General features: G+C 40.7%; 1 protein-coding gene across 1 annotated transcript in view; it reads left to right on the top strand.

The window, feature by feature from the left end:
- The window catches only part of EPDR1 (ependymin related 1), a 29,422-nt gene extending 11,303 nt beyond the window's left edge, over positions 1–18,119 (top strand). Inside the window, exons 2-3 of the mRNA XM_039549355.1 lie at positions 13,838–14,046; positions 16,053–18,119. Coding sequence (XP_039405289.1) covers positions 13,838–14,046; positions 16,053–16,243 — 400 coding nt within the window. The 3' untranslated portion in view covers positions 16,244–18,119. The remainder of the gene's footprint in view (positions 1–13,837; positions 14,047–16,052) is intronic.
- Positions 18,120–22,130: the final 4,011 nt, after the last annotated feature.

Genomic DNA, 22,130 nt, shown 5'->3' with positions numbered 1-22,130 from the left:
CTGATAAAGGGATCCTTGGTGGATCAAGTGAGACCTCCTGTCTTACTGTGTTTTGGAAGTCTAACATGTCTGAAACACAGTTTGGTTCTTTGAATTTCCTTCCTGTGAAAGAATGGAAAAATTAACTTACAAGCCTGATTCATCCCCCCAAATATGTGAATGCAGTTTCAGGCTGTGAAACTCCATAGATTATTTTTGTAGATAATTTTTGTATTCTTTAAAATTTGTATTTTTTTAAATATTTTCATAAAATATTATGAAAAGTAAAAGAACTTCTCATCATTACAGTATGTGTATGATGTTTGCCAGGATCTTAGTACAGTGTATGAGCAAGCATCAAATACAAGGAAAGAAGTCAGCTCAAATCATTAGCCCAAACTGTTTATACTGAAGTAACACATGTAGAAATCAAGTTTTGTGGGACCTGATCATAGCAGCCTCCAGGCACAATGTCCTTGAGATACACCTGCGGTGTAGAGCACTGGGGCAGGCAGTAACAACATGAGGCTTGGTGCAGAAAGTTTTTTCCATCCTCTCTCGCCCTCATTGCTTCAGTAGCACCTTCCTCCCTCAGAAACCACTTTCCCATTCCCTGGTTGAGTCCAGCTACATGGTTAATGCAAGGCAGAGAATGTGGGAGACCAAGTACCCCAAGCGATACAGCAGACCAGAGAACAAATGGAGAAATGAAAATGCTCCAAAGATTTCTCATAAAATCCATTTTTCTGAGTTTCCATACTCTCAGAGTTGTAGGATTTTTGTCCAGTTAGCTGTAGCAAGAGACTACATAAAAAACCTTCCCAATCAGGAGTTTTTATGACAAAAAGATGTTTCATATAATTTAAGTGTTTGCTGTTAAGGATATAAAGATGTTAATTACTTTGCCGAAAAACAAGGCCTAGAACACTATAAGGGAGAAGAAAAAGAAATATCACAAAAAAATATGCAAAAGTCAGATAAAACTTGTGGAAATACATTTTTGTGTAGCTGAGATTGCATGAAATGTTATGTTTGTCTTTCAGCATCTTCTTATGTTGCCCATTTGAGATAAGTTGATAGCTGTGTTAGGTTTTAAACATTTTTCAGCTTATTTTTTCTTATAAATGGAACAGCTAATAAACACCTGATGTAGCATCTGTAAAATCAGTGAAACTTTTTTGGCTTATTTCATGAGACTTTGGGTCAGGTTAATGTATAATTTTGGAGAATTTTTCTCTAATTACATAGCTGATGGATGGAAATTGCAAACAGCAGCAGCTACATGAGGATCTGCTCTTATGATGTGGAGAGAACAGTTGTCTCTCGACAATTGGAAACCTGAGAGATGAGAGAGAAAATCTGACAGGCAGAAAGTGATTTCTATCATATTTTTCTCTGGGGAAAGAATTCAGGAGTTTCTTATGCAGTCTTTGAATACAAAAAAGAGTGTGTAGTAAAATTGGGCACCTCAGTTTTTCAATGATTACTCTGACACACTGAATTTTAGAAAATACTGAATGCTGTCCCTCTGAAAATTTGCCTTTTTTAAGTACCTTCATGTTGAATGAACAAAATAGGAAGCTGTTAAAAATCACTGGTCAGTTTTGAAAATTTTGCCCATTAAATAAATACTTTAATTACTGTTACTTTCTGTTATGATTATAGGAATGATAAAGGAAAAGACCTTTAGCATGCACAAAAGTTCTACATTCATATAACTAAGCAAAGCTCAAAGAAAACTGTGGCTCCCTGTCAGTGTGTGTAGGACACTGGGCTCTGTGTCAGGAAAACACCCCAAAATTAGGTAAGCATACCAGCTTGCTAAAGACTTCAGTTTGTATTTGTGTCAGATGGTAAATGGTAAAGCTATTTCTGTCATGTTTTAAGCAGCATGGGTAGTCTAAACATGTTCAATAGGTCTAGTGACCTTTTCCTGAGTAATGGAAAACTTTCAGCTGTGCCAGTGTAGTATATTTATACCAATATTATTTACAGATCTTGCCCTCTTTGCTACTGCTTCTTAGAACTGTCCTTGAATGAAAAATAAACATGTCAGGGGTTTAATATAATTGATACAGCTATAAACATTCTTAAAAATGGAAATGTGTGCTTAATCATGCTTCCTTTAGCTGATTGCAGTGTCTTCAGCAACTGTTGTTTCTGTGATGGCCTAACAGATAACCTGTGAAATAGTTCTGTGTCAAACATACTGTGCGCCCTAAAGCAAGTACTCAATAACTTGAAGACAAAGGTTTTGAAATGAGTTTTCATCTATTAATTATTTATGTATTTTCAGCCCAGCTGATTTTTAAGGACATGCCATTTTCTTGTGCTGCATCATGGATATTGCTTGCAGAGGATTCCTACAAGCAGTAGGCATGTGGTGACTGCTGAAAGCCACTCCCCACCCCCCAAAGGTGGAAAAGTTCTTGTCATAATAAAAAGCACAGTAACTCAAAGAGGACCAAAGAAAAACAGTTTTCTGAAGAGGAAGTTTAACAGATAGTTCAACCTTTTAATTATTCCCTATGAATGCTGAACGTTTCATTTGACTCCTATCTCAGGATCTAAAATCCTGATTTTAGACAGTATTTGTCTTCATTCAGGCACTGAAAATAGTGTGATAGGTGTAATTAGGTTAATTGTGCAAGCAAACAGAGCTGAAGGTCAACAGTGTGTGGGAGATGGTACCTAATCTCTCAAATTCCCATGTGAAATTAGATGGAGCCCTCTGCTGAGACTCCTCAGAGACTGCCACTGTTGCATTTGGGAGGTCTCAGGAAGTCATCCCCAAAGGTTGTTCAACATCTTTGGGAAGGTAGCAGTGTCAAGAATCTAGGTCTTATAATATCAGGACTTACTGACTGAGCTAGTCTGTTACAAAAAAAAGACCAGCAGCCATCAGTGTTCTCCAATCGCTTGTGTAAGGCTGGGAAGGTCTCTAAGTTGCCATATACCATACCTGTCCCTCCATCCTGGAGAAGAAAAGCTTTACATGGATTGTCTCTGATCCCTGATTTTCTTCCCAGTTCTTGTAAAAGCTAGACTGTAAGAAGACACAGACATTTTCAGAGTATCTCCTAAGTAAGCCTTCCTTGCTTGAGGTGCCATGGAGAAAAATTTCTATTAATTTTTAGCTTTTGATATGCTGGCCGTCTTATCATCATACCTCAGTCTTGCTGTTGTAGACTAAACATGGTCAGTTTCTTCGTAGGTCCTGTTTCTTAAACATCCCACAGTCCTTGCTGTTCTCTGGACTATATCCTATCTGTTTATCTGTTCCCTTAAGTGAGGCATCTAAAACCGGAAGCAGCATCAGCATTCTGATCTCAGCAGGACTAAGCAGAGCAGAATAAATGACCTCCCTAATGGACCCAGAACTGTAAACTTCCCTTTCTAAATCATTACTGTGTACTGCACCACTTGGATTTGTGTTCAAAATGCCACTTCCTTTACAGCCATGGTGCAATTAACATCTTCCCTAATTATATGTTTTCTTTCAAATAGACATTCCATTCTTTCCTGTAATTCTTCTATTTTTCACACTTTCAGTCAGTTCCACCTGGAATTTTAATGCACTGACACATTGTATTTGAATCCAGTCATTAATTTTTGCACTCACCTAACAATATTACTTTTGATTGATAGTTGCTGAAGGAAGAAGAAAAAGACCTGCACAAAGACTTCTGGTTGAAATGAAATTATTTTTACATTGGTGGTGGGGAGGAAGAATGTAGTTCATTGCAGTGATTTCAGGTTCCATTTATTTCCAGTGATGTGAATCTCCATCTTTTACAAAGTTCATTTAACAATAAGCTGTACTCAGATCTTTGGATGGAGGTGTTAGAAAGTTGAAGATGCTTCCAAACTGTTGCGTCTGATTATCTGGCCTGACTTCCAAACTCCCTTAAAAACAGACACAGTCTTTTTATTTTTTATATTGGACAGATATCAGATAGACCTGAATCATCCCTCTTAAGGAAATCATTGCACATGGAAGGTGGAAATCATTACATCTTGGGACAGCAATCTGGTACGAGCGCATATCCTCACAAATTTTTCCAGGGAATATTCCATCATGAAAGAAAAGTTTGCTCTATCAGAATAGGGACCTCTTCCCATCTGTTCCAAAGGACAATCTGTTCCTCAGACTGCTTCATGATTACTTCTTCTGTAGGAGCACATATTGAAAAGCAACTAACTGGCCAAGTATATGCATGATGGGATTTACAATCTCGATGAAGATTATTCTAGGGCTCCTGAATTGCGTGTAATCCCTGTTCATGGTGTATGAAGATCCTCCTCTGTTTATAAACAGAAGTTGTGTAAGAAGCTGCAGTACCCAGTTCTAGTTGAAAAAAAATGTTTTTATATTTTATTATTCTTTTATTCTAAAGTTGTGTCTGAAAAAGGGAGAATATTTAAATTTAGTTATTTGTAATTAAGGAACCTCATTCTGCTGTCCCTTTCTCATGTGTAAAATAGATACTTTCATAGGGGGCAGAGATAACATCCAGTCCTGTCTCAGACCCTGATTAAGAGAAAGATGTGAAAACTCCAGATAAATCTGACAATTATAATCATCACATTATTTAGGTTGCAAATTACTTTTAGGATCATTGAAGCCAAGAGTTAAATTAACACTACAAAGACCACCACTAAATCATGTCCCTAAGCACCACATCTTCCGGTCTTTTAAATACCTCCTGGGATGGTGACTAAGCCACTCTGCTGAGCCTGCTACAATGCTTGGAGGAATCTTTCCAAATATCCAATCTAAACCTCCCCTGGCACAACTTCAGGCCATTTTCTCTTGTCCCATCACTTGTTCCTTGGGAGAAGAGACTGGCACCCACCTGGCTACAGTCTCCTTTCAGGAAATTGTAGAGAGCAATGAGGTCTCCCCTGAGCCTCCTTTTCTCCAGGTTAAACCCCCCCAGCTGCCTCAGCTGCTCCTCATCACACTTGTGCTCCAGACCTTTCCCCAGCTCTGTTGCCCTTCTCTGGACACACTCCAGCACCTCAATGTCCTTCTTGTAGTGAGGGGCCCAGAACTGAACACCGTTTTAAGTGCAGCCTCACCAGGGCTGGGTATAAGGGGACAGTCACTACCTTGGTCACACTTGTTGATACAAGCTAGGATGCCGTTGGCCTTCTTGGCCCCTTGGACACACTCTGGCTCAAGTTCAGCTGGTTGATGACCAGCAACCCCTGGTCCTTTTCTACTGGGCAGCTTTCCAGCCACTCTTCCCCCAGCCCAAAGCACTACCTGTGGTTGTTGTGACCCAAGTGCAGGACCCAGCTCTTGCCCTTGTTGACCTCATACCATTAGCCTCAGCCCATTGATCCAGCCTGTCCAGATCCCTCTGTAGAGCAACCGTACCCTCCGGCAGATCAACACTCCTGCCCAACTTGGTGTCATTTGCAGACTTAGTGAGGGACTGAGTGATGACTTGATCCCGTTATCGAGTCCATAAAGATACTAAACAGGACTAGCCCCAGTACTGAGCCCATGGGAACACCGCTCCTGACCAGCCACCAGCTGGATTTAACTCCATTCACCACTGCTCTCTGGTCCTAGCTTTTCAGACAGTGTTTAACCCAGTGAACAGTGCACCCGTATAAACCATGGGCAGCCAGTTCCTTCAGGAGAGTACTGTGGGTCACTGTGTCAAAGACTTTACTAAAGCCCAGGTAAACATCAGCATCCTTCCCCTCATCCACTGAGTCACAGGAGATTGGGTTGGCCAAGCAGGAGCTGCCTTTCATAACTGATCCTGCACATACCTCATAATGCCACTCAGGATGATCTGCTTCATGACCTTTCACAGCACTGACCTCAGGCTGACAGGCCTGTAGTTTCCTGTGTCCTCCTCCTTGCCGTTCTTGTAGATCACATTGCTAACTTCCAGTGAACAGTGACCTCCTGAGTGAGCCAGGACTGTCAGCAAATGGTGGAAAGTGTCTCAGTGAGCAGTTCCGTGTGCTCCCTCAGTACTCTTGGGTGGATCCCATCCAGCCCCGTGGACTTCTGTGTGTCACACACAAATACGATATGTGTAGCAAGTCACTAACCATTTCCCCTTGGATTTTGGGGGCTTCATTCTGCTTCCTGTCTTTGTCTTCTAGTTCAGGGTACTCAGAGAACAACTAGTCTTAACCATTAAAGACTGAGGCAAAGAAGGCATTAAGTACTGGATAAGTAACTGGATAAGTTCCTCATCCTGAACAGGCCAAAGTCTGCCCTCCAGAAGTCAAAGAAAGATGTTCTGCTGAACTCCCCCTCCTTACTTTCCTGATAATTTAAAACTCTGTTATTTTGTGATCACTGTGCCCAAGATGGCCTCCAGCCATTGCATCACCCACAAATTCATCGCTGTTCACAAACAGCATGTCCAGCAGGATACCTTCCCTAGCTGGCTCCCTCACCAGCTGTGCCAGGAAGTTACCTTCCACTCAGTCCAGGAACCTCCTAGACTGTTTCCTCTCTGCTGTGTTATATTTCTGGCTGACATCTGGTAAGTTGAAGTGTCCCATGAGAACAAGAGCCAGTGATTGTGAGACTTCTCCCAGCTGCTTATAGAGTATCTCATCTGCCCCTTCATCCTGGTTGAGTGGTCTGTAACATGACATCTGCCTTGCTGGCCTTCCCCCTGATTCTTACCCATGAACACTCAACCCTGTTGTCACTAAGCTCCACACAAACAAAACACTCCCTAACATACAGGGCTACTCCACCACCTCTCCTTCCTTTCCTATCCCATCTGAGGCATTTAAAGCCATCCTTTACATCCCTCCAGTTGTGCAAGTCATCCTGCCATCTTTCAAACTATATCACAGTTTTCCTGCTGCAGAGTGGCTTCCAGCTCCTCCTGTTTGTTGCCTATGCCATGTGCATCAGTGTAGCTGTGCTTCAGTTGGGCTGTTGATCCTGTCACCTATTTTGTGAGGGGAAAAAGTCCTGTGTTGACTGTTCTCAAGCACTTCTGTGGTTTCTAACATATCAATAACCCTTGTGTCTTTGCTGTCGTGTAGATCTCCATACCCTTCCTCCACTGAGAGGGCAGACCAAAGGACCTTGATAGCACACCATCTCTCAAACATGGGTGTGCCACCCCCAGGCTTATCTCTAGCAAGCCTGGTTTTCTCTCTTTCTCACTTCAAATCTAGTTTAAAGGTCTTTGCAGTCTGTGATACTCCTCAGCCTACTCTCCTGCTCCCACAGCTCTGTCACTAAGCAGAGGTGTTCCTGGACCTGGGCTCAGCTCCCACAGGGATTCTCACTGCCGCTGTCCAAGCAGGGACCCCCCTGCAGGTGACGCCTGGGTCCATCAGAGCTCTGTCTGGGCAGCTGCATCAGTTGTAGCAGCTGCAGAGCTTAGGGAGGCTGTGCCTGTCTTCTGGGTGGATCCTGTTGCTCCCTGGTCAAGCTGGCAGAGGTTCAGCACCCTTGCTGAGCACCCTTCCACGGGAGGAGCTGCCCCACACCCTGTTTGCCTGCCCTGGCCTCTGCTGCTCCCTGTGGGCTCCATTTATACATGATAGGGGGCTTGGCCACCATTGCTCCTGGCCCTGCCCAGGTCCCACCAGCCCTTGTGGCACGAGCTGCAGGCTCCTGGCTGGTCTCTAGAGGTAAAATTAAAAACAGGACACAGGTATGTCTTTCATGTTTGGTTATGTATTTTTTTCCTTTTTGAGATACTCTCAGTCATTGTAACCATGTTTTTTCTGGCTCTCTCTACATTTTAAATTTCTGTTTCCTATTTCTTACATCTTTACAAGCTCAGAGTGCCTTAAAATAATTGCCCTCTCAAAAGAGCGTTCCCATGTCTCAGTTTTGAGCACCAGTTCTTTCAATTGAGTTATTTACTGCCCTTCTGCATATGGCACAAAGAGGGTGAGAAATGTAATAAATAAATAAATTATAACGTACCTCTGTCATTTCCCTCTTTATTATTTCATCTTTCCTAAGATCTTTTGTGTATATTGAGAGGTGAGTCCTGGCCTTCCCCACTCTTTTGGGTCTCCTCTAAGCCCTGCAGTGATTTTCCAGTAACCTTTATTATTATTAACTTACTCATGGAAGCGTCATTGTACTAGACTTTTTTACAAACCCAGAACAGGAAAATAATCTCTGACCTCAAGTATATTTTGATATGTGGTTCTGCTAGTATATACCATATTCCCTAGGAGGTGATTCCATTGATTCATTGGAAAGCTTTATGGTATGCTGGCCACATCTTCCATTCCTTTCCTTTTGAGCTGTGTTGTTGTCTACAGGACTCCAATTATGAATATATGGTTACTTATGAAAACACACAGATGCTCTCTATTAAGGGCAGTGCATCTTTTAGCCTCTTGCAAAACACAACTCCCCTAAATACAGTGCTTTACTCTTTTTCTTAATTTCGGCTTCAATTGCAGTACATTGTTCTCAGGGGTGTGACTTGGTGGATTATTAAGAAGTGTCAAATAGCCAAAAAGGGACAGCAGGGGAAACAGCCTTCATGCTGAAGAGCTGAATTTCCCTTAGTGTTTGCCAAAATAACTAATCTAATTTATGGGAAAACAACTAAAATAATAAGAAATTGCATAATTTTTTATTGAGTTTCATAATTAAAGTCACAAAAATATGCTGTCTTTTAGCTGGTGTAGCTTTGACTTTGCAGCTTTTGATTCCTGTATTTAAGGTTTTCTTTCTGCACAAACTTCATAATTAACAGGACTTAAATTGGCTAATTCTCTCTGCTTCAGAAACTGGTAGTGTGGTCAAAGTTCCTCATATACCTTGCTAATTAGATACCTGATATAGGGAGTCTGATCTCCTTGAAATTAAAAAAAAAAAAAAAAAAAGCCTTTACAATCTGTGAGTGATTTAAATCAGACTAAAAAAATACTGCTTTTACACAATATCACATTACATTTACTGTCACATGTATCTGCACAGTCCTGTATTTGTACAATATACCATAGTCCTGCACCACTGCCAAACATGTGAGATCAAATATGGTAAATTACTGTTGTTGTTGAGGTCTGATATACCAGAAGAAAAACACAAGTCTGAAATTACCGAAAACTTCATGGGAAAGAGGAAAGGAGTTCCCAGAAATACACTAAAAAACGAATGCTTCTCCCTTTTGAAATGAGCTTGCCAGATCCTTCCAAAAGCAGATGAATGTTCTTGACCTGATGAGTGTTTATCAACTGTCTGCATGTCTGTTTGGCAGCTTTGCTCCCTTGAAATATTCTTAATCTGAGGACCTGAGAAGATGGGGTTATATAGTCACACTTCTAGTAAAGGTTCCCATTCTCCCAGTCCATCTTCAGTAAAAAATGTGTAAAAAAGAGTGGTATCATTGTGGGGTATTTTATCTAGAGGATACAAAATAACTCAAGAATTAAGTATATGGATGTATCTATCCATGCACACTAGAACAGAGAATTTGTTTGGGATATTTGTAGTGAAATTTCTTCTAATTAGAGGTGGGTTTAGCTTCTTCCAAAATGTTAAAAAATGTCTTTTTACAAACAGAACTGGCAGAGTACCACAAAGGCAGACAGATGCTTCAAGCTTTCATTTAATCACAAAAGAGAAAGCAAAGTTAGCTTGGAAATAATTGCAGTGACCTCAGCTTGAAGTATTAAATAGCAAATACTGTTTCCTGCTGAGTAATACAGTATCTCAGATACAAATAATACACACAATTTTGCTTCCATTTTTCAGTAGCTTTATACTGCTAGGTAATATATATCCATCCTGGCTAACATGAGTGAGAGTTTTAAGGTTACAATAGCTACAGCTGGGAAAACTGAATCAACAGGTTAACATCCTAGGTGCATGAAACCTCAATACACCTTTGCAGTAAAGGAGGGTCTGCTTTACCATTGTTTCAATGTTTTTTGGGGGCAGGATTTGTGTTTGTTAATACAATGCCTCACACAGCTGGTTCGTGATCACTGATTTGTGTCTCTCCAGTGCTACAGCAATCAATGAAAAATACCAAACAGCATTTTAAGGCTCTGGTACTGTAAGTTGCTTGTCCAAAGCTACAGAGCAAAATGATGCAGAGCCAGATTCAGCACACAAGGAATTTCTATTACCCAGTCTCAATCTCAGACCATTATTTTGCTTCTCTCTAGCAAATGACCTTGTCTGATGTTCTTCAATACATCACAGGTGTCTTGCCATGCCACTGACAGCACCTCTGCTCCTCTGAGTCACTACAAAGGCAGTCAGACAGCAAGCAGCTCCTTTCTTGTCGGCTTGTCTTTCACGAGGAAGCCCTTGGAAGTGCAGAAGTAAACCCTGGGAGTCAGGCAGATGTGTTAGGTGATGGGCAGGCTAGCATGCTTCAGGACTGGGAAGGACCCAGCACAGGATGCAGACTGAGCACCTGAAAAGGAGCTGGTAGCATGATCTTAACATTAATGATGGTTTTTTCTGACAAATGTTGAAAAACAGTTCACTGTTCTGAATTGTGTTATTAACATGCAAAACAATAACCCATTCAGAAGACAAGTTTATTGGTTCAGGCCTTTATGGGGGTCCAGGAGTGGGTCTTTATGTTATCTGGGCTATGTCCTGAGAAGGACCTCTAACTATGTCCCCAGATTTCGTGAGGAATCTCAGAGGTGGGACAGTATTTGGATGCACACCCACCCCTTGCAGTATGTCCTTAACACAAGTGCTTCTCCTTGTGATTGTGTGGTCATGGTATACTGGCTTTTCATTAAACTCAGTTGGTCTCTTATTCAGAAAAATACTTTCCTTAGCTTGGGAGAAGAAAGTACTGAACCCAGCCTGTATCCCACCTATCTGACATGATTGCTTCCAGCAAAATCAATGGAATTATTTGTGCAGGATATGGTCCAGAGTTAAGAGATTCTGTAAAGCAGAGGAGCAAAAACATGTGTCTTTGTATGCTGGAATTTATCCATTTTCAGGCACAGACAAAGGGAGCATTAAGGATCATGAGAGAGTCCCATAGTGTACAAGAGGGTGAGGCATAGGACAGGGTAGGGTGGAATAGGATAGGAAAGGAAGGGAAATAATCTCAGTCAGGCAAATAGGATAGTTGTCCAAGTAACTTACTCATATCTGTTTCAAGCTGCCTAATTGAGGCCTAGTTGGGGCACTTTGTTTTAGGTTTGGGCTTTCTTGGAGTTACAGTTTAAGTAATTAAATTATTATAAAAATAATTTTAGAAGTGGATGCAGGCTGCAAATATGTTACATTTTTCTGAAAAAACAAACTAATTAAAAATCATTTCCTCTCCTGTTTCTTTGCCAAGACCTATTTTCAGGACTCTCTGCTTCCCCTCAAAAAGCCAATGAAATCTCAGGCACCTAAAACAAATAGAGGCAGTATACTTAGGACTTGGCTGGTTAAAATCAAAAAGGGGAAAATATTTCTTATTTTAAAATATTTTGTTTTGAAATTATCGTTTTTATATTTGTGCACATTTTGCTATTAATTTTGGCTGGTAAATTCTTCTCTTTATAAAACAACAACTTAACCATTCACCTTTCATATGCTGTTAAACTCAGATCCTGTGCAACAGAGCAATTCTCTATAAAACTTGGATGTGAGGCACATCTGGGTTGAACAAGGACAGTGTAAATCTTGCCCCTGCTTACCCAGGGGCGAGATCGTAATGCACATGTGAGCAGAACCACACTCTCTGCAGATCTCCTCTCATGTGCCTGCCACCACAGAGGCAGAGTTCATCCCAGCAGCACATCAAGGTGTGGGACTGGTGGCTCTTACGCATACGTTCAGTGCTTCTCCCAGAACCAAAAATATACGTGGTGGAGCCTCTTATTCTGCAGAATGGGTGCTAGAGAGATGATTGGTGCTGAGTTTGATTTGTTTGGATTTTCCTCATTTTTATTTACTTTGTTGTTTCATAATGCCCATCTTGCTGTCTGCAAGATTGTTAAAAATGCAAGTAAAATTTCTGTGTGAATTAAGTTTTAAGTGAGGATTTTAAATAAAAAAGAAATGTAATAGTTGAATTTTTATTCCCAGTAGTTTGTAATACACTGGGACTTTTTGTTCTCTTACAAAATCATTATAATTATCACTCCGATGTCTCAAACATGGTGATAGATTCCTCTGTAAGGCATTTCTTATCCCACTTTTATGGGCAGCCAGCTGAAGAGTAGTTGGGTCACTAGACTGTCATTGAAAGCACATAAATGTATTTTAGTGTTCTTGTATGTTCTCTGGACCAAATATGATATAAAAAGTATGTATGTCCATATGTGGTCTCAGGTTGGGTTTATGTAAGAAAATATAAAGACACTGAATTCTTCAGTAGTGCGCCATGACTTCAGAAACCTTGCCTTTAAGAAAATGGCAGGCAAGTTTAGGTTGGTGAAAGTCATGGCAAAAGCAGAAATATTTTGATATGGGCAGAAGAATGATTTACCCTGGGGAAGGTTGTACATGGCCTTGCAGTTTATCAGCCTGTTTATGTGAGTCTTGTCATTGTGGGGGAAGTTCCCAGTGACTGACTTCCATGTGGAAAGTGGGACCAGCTATGTCCCATATTTTGCAAGGTTGTGTGTGAGAGAGGGTTCCTAGTTTACATCATGTGAGCTTCCTTGTCTCATTTTATGTTCTCTTTCACTCCGTTCAGTTTGGCTAATGACATTTAGCCTGCCTGTGTTTCAACACGTGCTGGATAAATGATCCTCTCAAGAAGTGATGGGAATGTTGCTTAGATGCTCTTAACCGTGCTGAGACACTTCTCATTATGCAACCTTTAAATGCTACTGTATCAGTGGTGGGTGAAGTTATTGCTGTCTGGTGCAATTGTGTAGTGCAAGAATTAAAACTGTAAATTGTTTTGGTTTCAACCCCATTTTATGTAAACTTTTCATCCTCCCCAAAAGAACGTGAGGACTGCAAAGGTATGGAAGCGATGTCACAGTGTTGGTGGCAGACCAGACCACTGTAAACAGTAACCAGATGAAAGTGTCCGTATAAATGTTTATTGTCTCTCCTCAGAGCATGGCTTGGTCACTTCATACTCAGTAGAAGATTGGTTTTAAAGCCTTGTTAACTATCCATTTTGTTGACCTCACCTTCTAGCCTCTCAAGTTCATCGAGCTCCACACCTCTCCTTATCTCTGCCTTACTGTTTTGCTCCTCTGCTTTCTCCTTTCATTACTTCTTGGGTCTGGTGGCTTCCAGAGAGAAACTGTGCCTTTAGGAGGGTGACCCTCTCAGTTCTGCACTTGGGACCACGTGCTTCCCCCTTTGCCACCATGTCCCACTTAAGCTATGTGTGTTGCCATGGAAAAACATCTGTGAGGATGGCAGATACCACATCTAACCAGTACAGAGAAAGGCTCTACCACTTTCATGGAGAAGTGAATCTATCCAGGCTGTGCAAGCAGATTTTTTCAAAGGCTTATAACTTAGCCAAATCTGGGCAACTTTTATTAAAAATTTTCCCCTGCCAAAATTTTAAATCCTTTCTCCAAAACATGGAGGCACTAGAGCTTTTTAATGAAACAGTTATTAAAAAAAAACCAAAACAAAACTAGGAATAATAACATGTTTTTCTCTCAGTTGTTCTCAGAAAAGTTGTTCTGTTGTTCTCAGAAATGGCTGAACCAGTTCAGCCTGATTTATTTATTTTGGAAAGAATCAGCTGAGACAAACTTTCAGCATGGGAAATTTCAGCCCAACTGGTTAGCATTTCTCAAAGTTTGGCAAAGTTTAATGCAAGTGGAAATGTTCTTATACTGAGAAGTCAAAGGCAAGCTTACATATCAGCAATGTTCCTTGCTTAGGATAGAAAAAGACTATATATATATATATATAAATTGCTTTTTCTTAATGTTTCAGGTTCTTTGAATATATATTGCTCTACAAAGATGCAGTGATGTTTCAGATTGAACAAGTTACAAAGCTTTGCTCGAAGATTGCTCTGACAGAGCCATGGGATCCATATGATATTCCTGCCAATTCAACTTATGAAGATCAGTACTACATTGGGGGACCTGGAGATGAAGTTATGGTACAGGAATGGTCTGACAGAAAACCAGCCAGGAAATGTACATGCATGCTCTTGTTTTATTTTAATAACAATCAATGTCTCTGCTGCACAGGGAAAAATAAAATTATTTGTGGTTTACCCCAGGTTTCCATATTTCTATAAAATTCTCTGGAAGAAGTAATGAAAGTGCCCCATGCACAGATTCTCATTTTAACAACAATGCATTTTATTAGGAAAATGTTTCAGATCTCAGCAGGATTAAAAATGTTCAAGGGACTTGATCATATTGTATTTCATATCATACAGAGTTTGGTGTGGAACAGCATCATTTCATGTCTGAATCTGGCAGCCTGTATCCAAAATTTATTTAGAGAATAATTGGTACTATAATTAGGGGCACACTCAAACTAGAGTTTGTGTAACAGAAACAAAGCAGGTGTCAGTGTTTATCTACACATGGTTCTGCAGGCACTGAAATCCTTAATATGTGCCTAAATTTCGTTATCCTCTATACTGGTAAGAAATGTCTGCTCTCAAGGCTTAGTTCTGCACTCGGCAGCTGAACACTTGCACCATAAAAGAAAGGAGGGTGAATTTTCTGAGGTACAGTATGGTAGGTTTTGAATGCATAGCAATTTATTAGCACTTTGGCTTCCATTTCATCTATGGTTTATTGATGACCCAGACAACCATAAAAAAAGTTTTAAAACCTCTGTGAAATTTATGGGACTATTCAGCTAATGCAGTGCTTATGGTTATAGACATCTAATATATAGGCTAGGTATGAACTTGAGGATTTAGCCAGAGGAAAACACTTCTTTCTTGAATAAAAGCAGAACAAATGAAGTAGAGAATAAAGGATAAGACCACTAGACATCTGTAACTGGGTCGATATATCCTTTAGTATTCTGAAAGAGGCAAATTATCACTCACTCCAAGAACTACTTCTTTTTTCAGAGCTGATATTTTTGGAATTTTTGTGGAACTTTATATCCCGATATGTTCAATAAATTGTGTGATTTATGTCCTGTATTATTTTGTATCTCCAGTGCTTTTCTGTATGATCATTTATAAACATAATGTCTGAGAGTTGTCTGTCTACCTATGTACCTTTCAGCTAATACTGGTTTGGATTCTAGAAGTTATATTTCTTTTACAATTATCAAAGTTTCAGGGGAAATACAGGCTACTTTGGTAGCATCATATTTTGCCATAATATTTTATTCAAAATTCTGAGAGATTTGTTGAGTAAAAGGTGCCTCCATTTCTGTACACTCAAGGCCATATTAATTAGGTCAGAATGTTTTTCTATACTAGCATGCCCTGAAGAGATATGTTCAAATATTACTCAGCTTACCACCCTTTCTTTGGATACGGTATATATGTGTTTCGTTTCACCTTTTTTTTATTTCTGGTAATGTTGTTGTGGTACAGCATATGACACAAAATTGGAAGTACAGAAAATAAATGTGTGTGATTGCTGCTGGGTGGGAGAAAATAAGTGTCCTTGGGACTAGAAAAATTTGTTACAGGAACTGATTTGTGATCACAGTAGGTAATTTTAACATCATGAGTTTCTGCTATCGAGGTCTGAAATGCATAAAACAACCGGTTTTTTGATTGAAGGGGTAAAGAATGATCACAGAGGTTAATAAAAGAGAGAGAATAGCAAAGGGTATTCAAAGGAAACCACTTCAGTGGTGTTACTGACACTGCCTAAATAGCATAGTGGAGAAGGCAGAGGTGATGGCAGCAGAGAACAAGGGGGGAAGAGAGCAAGGGAACACCTCTGAGATTAACACGTTGTGGAATTAAACTGAAGTTAAAAAAGGGACAGGCTTGCTACATCACATACCTGAAGGAGACAATCATTGAGTGTAGTCTTGAGATAATGAACCACTAGAAGTGTTTGAAAAGAATAGGAATTTTTAAAAAATAGCAGGATAATGAGGATCTGAATAGACAGTGTTAAACAGAAGCAATGAGTTAAAAGAGACTGACATCATCATGAAACTTTCATCTGCTCTTGTCACCTAAAGTAGTCACATTTCTGCTTGGTTGCAGTGGAATCCTGGGTCGGCGTTTACACCGTCAAAGACTGTTACCCAGTACAGGAAACCTACACCAAGAACTACAGCGTGACAACCTCCACTCGCTTCTTTGACATCCATCTGGGCATCGCAGACCCCTCCGTGTTCACCCCACCCAGCTCCTGCCAGACAGCCCAGCTGACGAGGATGAAAGATGAATGCTGATTACGGACACTGGCTGCCCTGGGCAAACACATATTAGCCAAGAGGATGGTTATTGGTCGTCAATTATTGACATCTAAGTTGATTTTTCAAGCTAATTGTTGCTCTTTTTGGAATTTTTTTCACTTGAGAGAGATCATAAGCATATAACTGAGTAAAATATATAACATAAAAGATCTCTTTAAATCACCTTAATCTGTTCAGTGATGCACTTGCAGCATGATATAGCTACCCTTAAGATAATATTTCTAGATACTATTTATTTAAGGTTGATTTTCCTTTTGCAAAGATTTCATTATTTATTTTTTCAGGAAGACAAAGCATAAGCAGATGGCAGCAATGGTACTGTCTAGAAGAAAAAGCTGAATTTTGTTGTTACTTCTGGAGACTTGAAGCGAAAGATGACCTGCGTAAAACCTCATCCCTAAGTGAAAAATGCCATTTTAAACAATATGCATCAAAATTGTGAAAATTTGTTCTTGGTTTTATTTTGCTTTGTGTTCTGTTTTGGTTGGGTTTTTTTTTTTCTTTCTGCTCTTCAGGAAGCTGGTAGTCCAATTATTGAGCTAATTTTTGTTCTTTCTGAAAAAAAACTGGAGTAGCTTTATTCATGTAATGTTAGCAGAAAATACTTTTCTGTTTCTTGGGAGAATGGTGTGAAAGGAAGGGAAGGAGGGAGAGGTACACCTTCAAAAACAGTAAGCCGAAACTTTTCTGCATTTACTACCCTTTTGGAGGTGTGATGAGACATTTTTCAGTCACATTTTACTTCAGCACTCACTTTTCAAGGCAATACTAGTTTTAACCTATGCAAAGGGATTAAAAGGTGCTGCACTCTAAACGGCTTTAATGTTTTCTAACTATTTTCAAGAGTCTTTACTCAGGGTGTGGAAACACCTTCATAATTCCAGGGAGATTTGAAAAAAAGAAAAGCCGTTCTTAGTGCACAGTCAGTAAAGGCTGAATCAGTGTTCACACGGTGCCTGGTGGTCAGGATGGAGAGAAAGACAGAGCTTGTGACCTGTGTAGGGAGGCAGGAGGGAGGAATGGGAGGCACAGGTTTTAGATGTCCTCTGTGCAGTGTGGCAGTGAGGCACTGCAATCTAAGCAGACATGACAATCTTGCTTTCTTTTGCACCCACTCCATTGATGCCTTTTTTATTTGCTGTTTCAGCAGCACCTTAAATCTTATTATCTCCACATAACCAAAAAAGCACAGGAAGTGCACATATTTTGGGTTAGAAATTTCAAACCAAACCTTCATGCACCTTTGAGACTCTCAGAAGTGTGATGGGTTTTGCACTTTTACCAAATGAGATTAACTGGTTTATTCTGTAAGATACGCATTTTATTTATTATTTGCAAATAAATTTAAAGACAGATTCTTGAACTCCTACACATGTTGGGTAGTTGTTTGCTCCAGAATTCATCTGGCTGTAAACAGTGCAACACTGGGAAGTTTGGTGTCTCCAGAGGAGAGATGCTGGGCAGGCTTTTAGCGCTTTATATACTCATAGCTTTTTGTACGTAAGCAAGTGGGACAGTGGTTGTTTTTCTTTCACAGTTGTGGTCAGAATGGCATTTTACTTTGCCCCATGCCTAATGAAAGCACATATACGTACTGGTTAAAATTTAGCTAGTTCATTAAAAATTTCTCTTGGAGAGGGCCATTTCACTGAAACACGCTAGTGGAAAGAAGGATTTGGTTTCCTTGAATTTAGAGTGCATTTATTCGGTACTTGCCTTCTGTATTTTTTGTGTGACACTCTAAATGCTAACTGCATATTGTTCTCATTAGGACAATGATTAACATGCATTTCTTAATATGTGTCTTGTCAGAATCTGGAAAATATAATAAATCTGGCTAGCAAGCATGAAGCTGTGGTACTGAATTGTTTGGGATGGCTTTGTTGCGGTGTGGTCAAGCATATAGCTGGGTAATCAGGGTGGCTGTATTATGTTTTGCTGACAGTGATATAGTTTCTAGCAATAACATTAGTCGTTCCTTTAAATATGAATTTGCAAATTTGCAAAAGCCTGGTACATAGAAGTGCTTTAAAAATTTTGCCCTGACATGCAGGACAATTTTATACAGCTAAATATGTTCCTCTAAAACAGTGCTGTTGTCTTCATATTTATGCTCTATAAATCCAATGCAGAGAGTTGTCAAAGAGATAACAAGCAGCAAAATTTAGGATTACGTATTTTAAATTAGCCACAAACCAAGTATGAAGCACAACATGCGTATGCCTGGTTTGTTATCTTTGTTATGATGTGCTTTGGTTTGTTGTCATGTGCCACAAGAGACATTTTGTCTTCATGCAATTACGCCAGTGACTCAATGAGAAGGAGCATAAAAGGGATATAAGGTAGCTATATAGTATGCTGCCACACTTGAATAAAAATGGGAGGGTTCATATGTCTGATAGGCTGGGAAACTTGTTTATCACACTTACTTGGTGAAAAATTAATAATGAATTGGTGTGTACATGAGTTATATTGTATTCTGTGGAGTAACAGCAACAGAACCTGGTAGCTGGATAGTCTGTGAGGCAGAGCTGATTTTGTGAGATTTCCAGTGTTTCCTGGTTTCAGCTGGGCCAGAAGTAGTGCAAACATATATGTGCCTGCCATATTTTTGTGTTTGTGCTTGGAGTCTTTGCTGAAAGCAGGATGTGTAGAAACAGAACATTGTTTTATTTAAAGTTAACCAAACATTCCTGAACCTCAAAGAAAGGCTTAGTTTGAGCTTGGGGAGGAGATCTGGGCATTTGGTTCAGTTCCTGTTTTAACAGTTTGCTTAACTCTACTATTAGGGACAGATTTTACTGCCTCTAGCCATGCTGCACACCATAGAAGTGCTGCCACTTACCAGGGAATGCCAACTTTCATGAAGAACATAGGAAGAAACACAGTAATCCATTGTCAATTTTAGTCAAGAAACCTCTAAACAATATGATATTCTTATTTTGGGACAGTAACAAAATCAATGTATTTCTCACCCTGAAGTTCATTTCATTTTAGTGCTAACACTTAGTCCTTGCAGACTTGCATCTCTTTTCCCACCACCCTACACTTCCTAATGTCAATGGAGTCCACTTCCAAACTGTGTTTGCAACCCTCACTTGCATTTATTTCAGTATTTCAGAGTTGAGCGTTTAAATACCTGATGGATCTGAGCTGGACTTGACCCCTTTATTTTGCCAGCAGTTCTATTTCAAGTCCAAGCCATATGCAGATACGAGTAACGTATGCTGAACTACATGTGGGGGTCCAACAGAGGGACCAGTGTTGGCTCATGTGCAATTGCTGCTGTCCCAAAATACCAGTTGATGAGAGGTCTTGGCATGGCTGTTGTATTACGTCCTGTATCTTCTGCACCCTTGGCCACAAACTGCTGCAGGAGGCAAACAGCAAGATGTTCTCACATGACAGAAAGGCACATCATGTGATCATCGGCAGCTTACTCCCTAACTGTAAGGAATAAAGATTTCAAAATGGCACCCACACAAGTAGACAGAGGTCCCTGACTATATAAAGATCTGGAGGTCTCAGTCAGGTACCTTTCCAGGAAGCTGCATGTTCAGGATGGATTCGGACACATACAGATTTAGTCTTCACATTTGCACTTAGGCATAGAAACAAATGGAGCAAGCTTGAAAAGCTTTTTAAACACTCCTGAGCGTTTACTGCTTTGTAAGGGGTGAGGAAAGAAACTTTTGATCCAATCAGTAGTCACAGAAAACTGTCAGAAATGTAGGACAAGATGCTGCTCTGAAGATGTTAGTTAGGGTAAATTTCCAAACACTACTTGAGTGCCTACTGGTTTAACATGCTACAGCGTAGAGATCCATGTGGTTTGGTATGGCTATTTCAGCATAGAGCCCAAAACTGCATACTGAATGAAGTGATGCACTTAGCTGCAGAATGATACTTTGTTTGAAACAAATAGCCCAGAACTGCACATTTTGCAGGTGTGAGTGCATGACTGATGACCTGCATGTTTATCTACAGGAATGTGTGTGCCTTTAAAAGGGTGCTGCCTGCTCCCTTTGAAGACTGAAGAATTAATCTTCACACTGCTACATCCATAGGAATCTACTTCAGAGTCCTTTCTTTCCTACCCTGCAAGGTGGGAACAACAATTCTGCTTTCCGCCTGCTCTTGCCTTCCTGATTGTGGTAACTCTGGGCCAACATCACGGCCTCAGCCAGTGGGGCCCTCAGAGGCCTGGAGGCATTGGTGCAGTAGCACTAATGTCATGGAGGGTTCCCAGCCCCTGCCTTGCAATGTGTAATAAAATTACGTGCGTGTGTTACACGTCTGGGCTCACCCTTTGTGCCCCTGCGCGCTCGCTCCATGCACGAGGGTGTCGCTCATGCCCTCAGCACCCAGCCGTCACCATTAATTGGGCTCAGCTCAGGCTTCCATGACGCCAGGCCAAGGGACTCGTGAGCGAAAGGGAAGGAGAGGAAATGAAAGGAAAACCTGCTGGGCTCACCCTGCTCCCCGCCAAGGTTTTTCCCACGCTTGCTCAGGACTGATAAACAGCTTTTACGTTCCTGAAACAGCAGCAGCTGAGTTGCCAGCTCTACGTCACAGCCCATGTCATGCTGAAGGAGAGGGTTGTATTTCACCCTCTGCACTAAAATTATCCTTCAGGCCAGGCCAGTGACTCAGTTTTGTTTTCCATGGAGAATGCATGCCCGCTCCCATCACCTCTGCCACTGCCGTCCCAGCCTGTCTGGTGGAGGTTTGTCCTCATGCCACCTGCCCCAGTCCAGCAGTCTGTGACAGCCTGGATGGCCAGATAGTGGCCGTCAGCCTGTCCCCACTGTCCCATCTTCATTCTCCAGGTCTGTGAGGGATCTTGCTGCACCCACACACAGGGCAGGCAGGTCTTCTTTGCTTTCCTATAGGGCTTTTAAAGTTGTGGGGAAAACCCTTCCTATCTTTCCATTGCCATGCCGCTTTGAAATGAATTTTTTTACCTGGTTTCTTCACCTGTTTCCTTTCTTTGTAGGAGAGCTGCTTCTGTTAATTTGATGGGGCAATTTTTCATATGCATGTCAGGTTTGGGGGTTTTTTACCACAGTCTTGGTGCCATGTAGCAGCCCTTGTTTATTGCTGCAATGCCTCATGATCGGTGACTTGTATAAAGAAGGACATTCTTGATGTTGGCAGCAGTTTGCACTGGCAAGAGCACAGGAAGCGGAAATGCTGAAAGTGATGACTAATGACAGCAGACATACCCTTACTAGTGGCCCAAGTGACTACCAACTATGATGACAGTGTTAAAACTCTGGGATCTGCAGAGTCTGTAGACACTTAACCCCAAGAAACACATCACATATCTCCAAAGGAGATGGGGAACTATGCTGGGCAGCCCACATTGCTTTTACTTTATTAAAGTAAGATCCTGTAATAGATCCTGTAATAAATCCTGTATGCATGACCATAACTCATTCTTGAGCAGTTGCTTCATAGAGAGACAGAAAACCAGATGTTTTCTTCCAGCATTCTTCTACAGAAATTATATAAAAGTTATTGTCAGAAAATGTTGACTTTTGAATTAAAGAAATGGTATGTAGAAAGTTTCAAAGATTTGTCGTGAAACAAATGCTGTATCTATAAAGCAATCTGAAGCTTTAATATAAAAATGTTCAGCCTTAGAACTTCTACTTTAAAGTAAATAAATAATGCAGCTTATCAGAAGGACTAAACTCTGAATAACCCCTCTCAACTGGCTTTCAGCTTTGAAAGAAGCTGCTTCTCTTGTAAGCTTGAAGAGGAGCTCTTGCCTAAAGCTGGCTGCTTTTGCAACCATACCAATTCAGCTAATTAAAGATACTGTCTCTTCCTGCAGACCCTGTCCTGTGAAAGTGGTGGG

Source organism: Corvus cornix, chromosome 2 (assembly GCF_000738735.6).
Source record: "Corvus cornix cornix isolate S_Up_H32 chromosome 2, ASM73873v5, whole genome shotgun sequence".
Lineage (NCBI taxonomy): Eukaryota > Metazoa > Chordata > Aves > Passeriformes > Corvidae > Corvus > Corvus cornix.
Note: the sequence above shows the minus strand (reverse complement) of the source record. Positions and strands in the feature narration are given on the sequence as shown.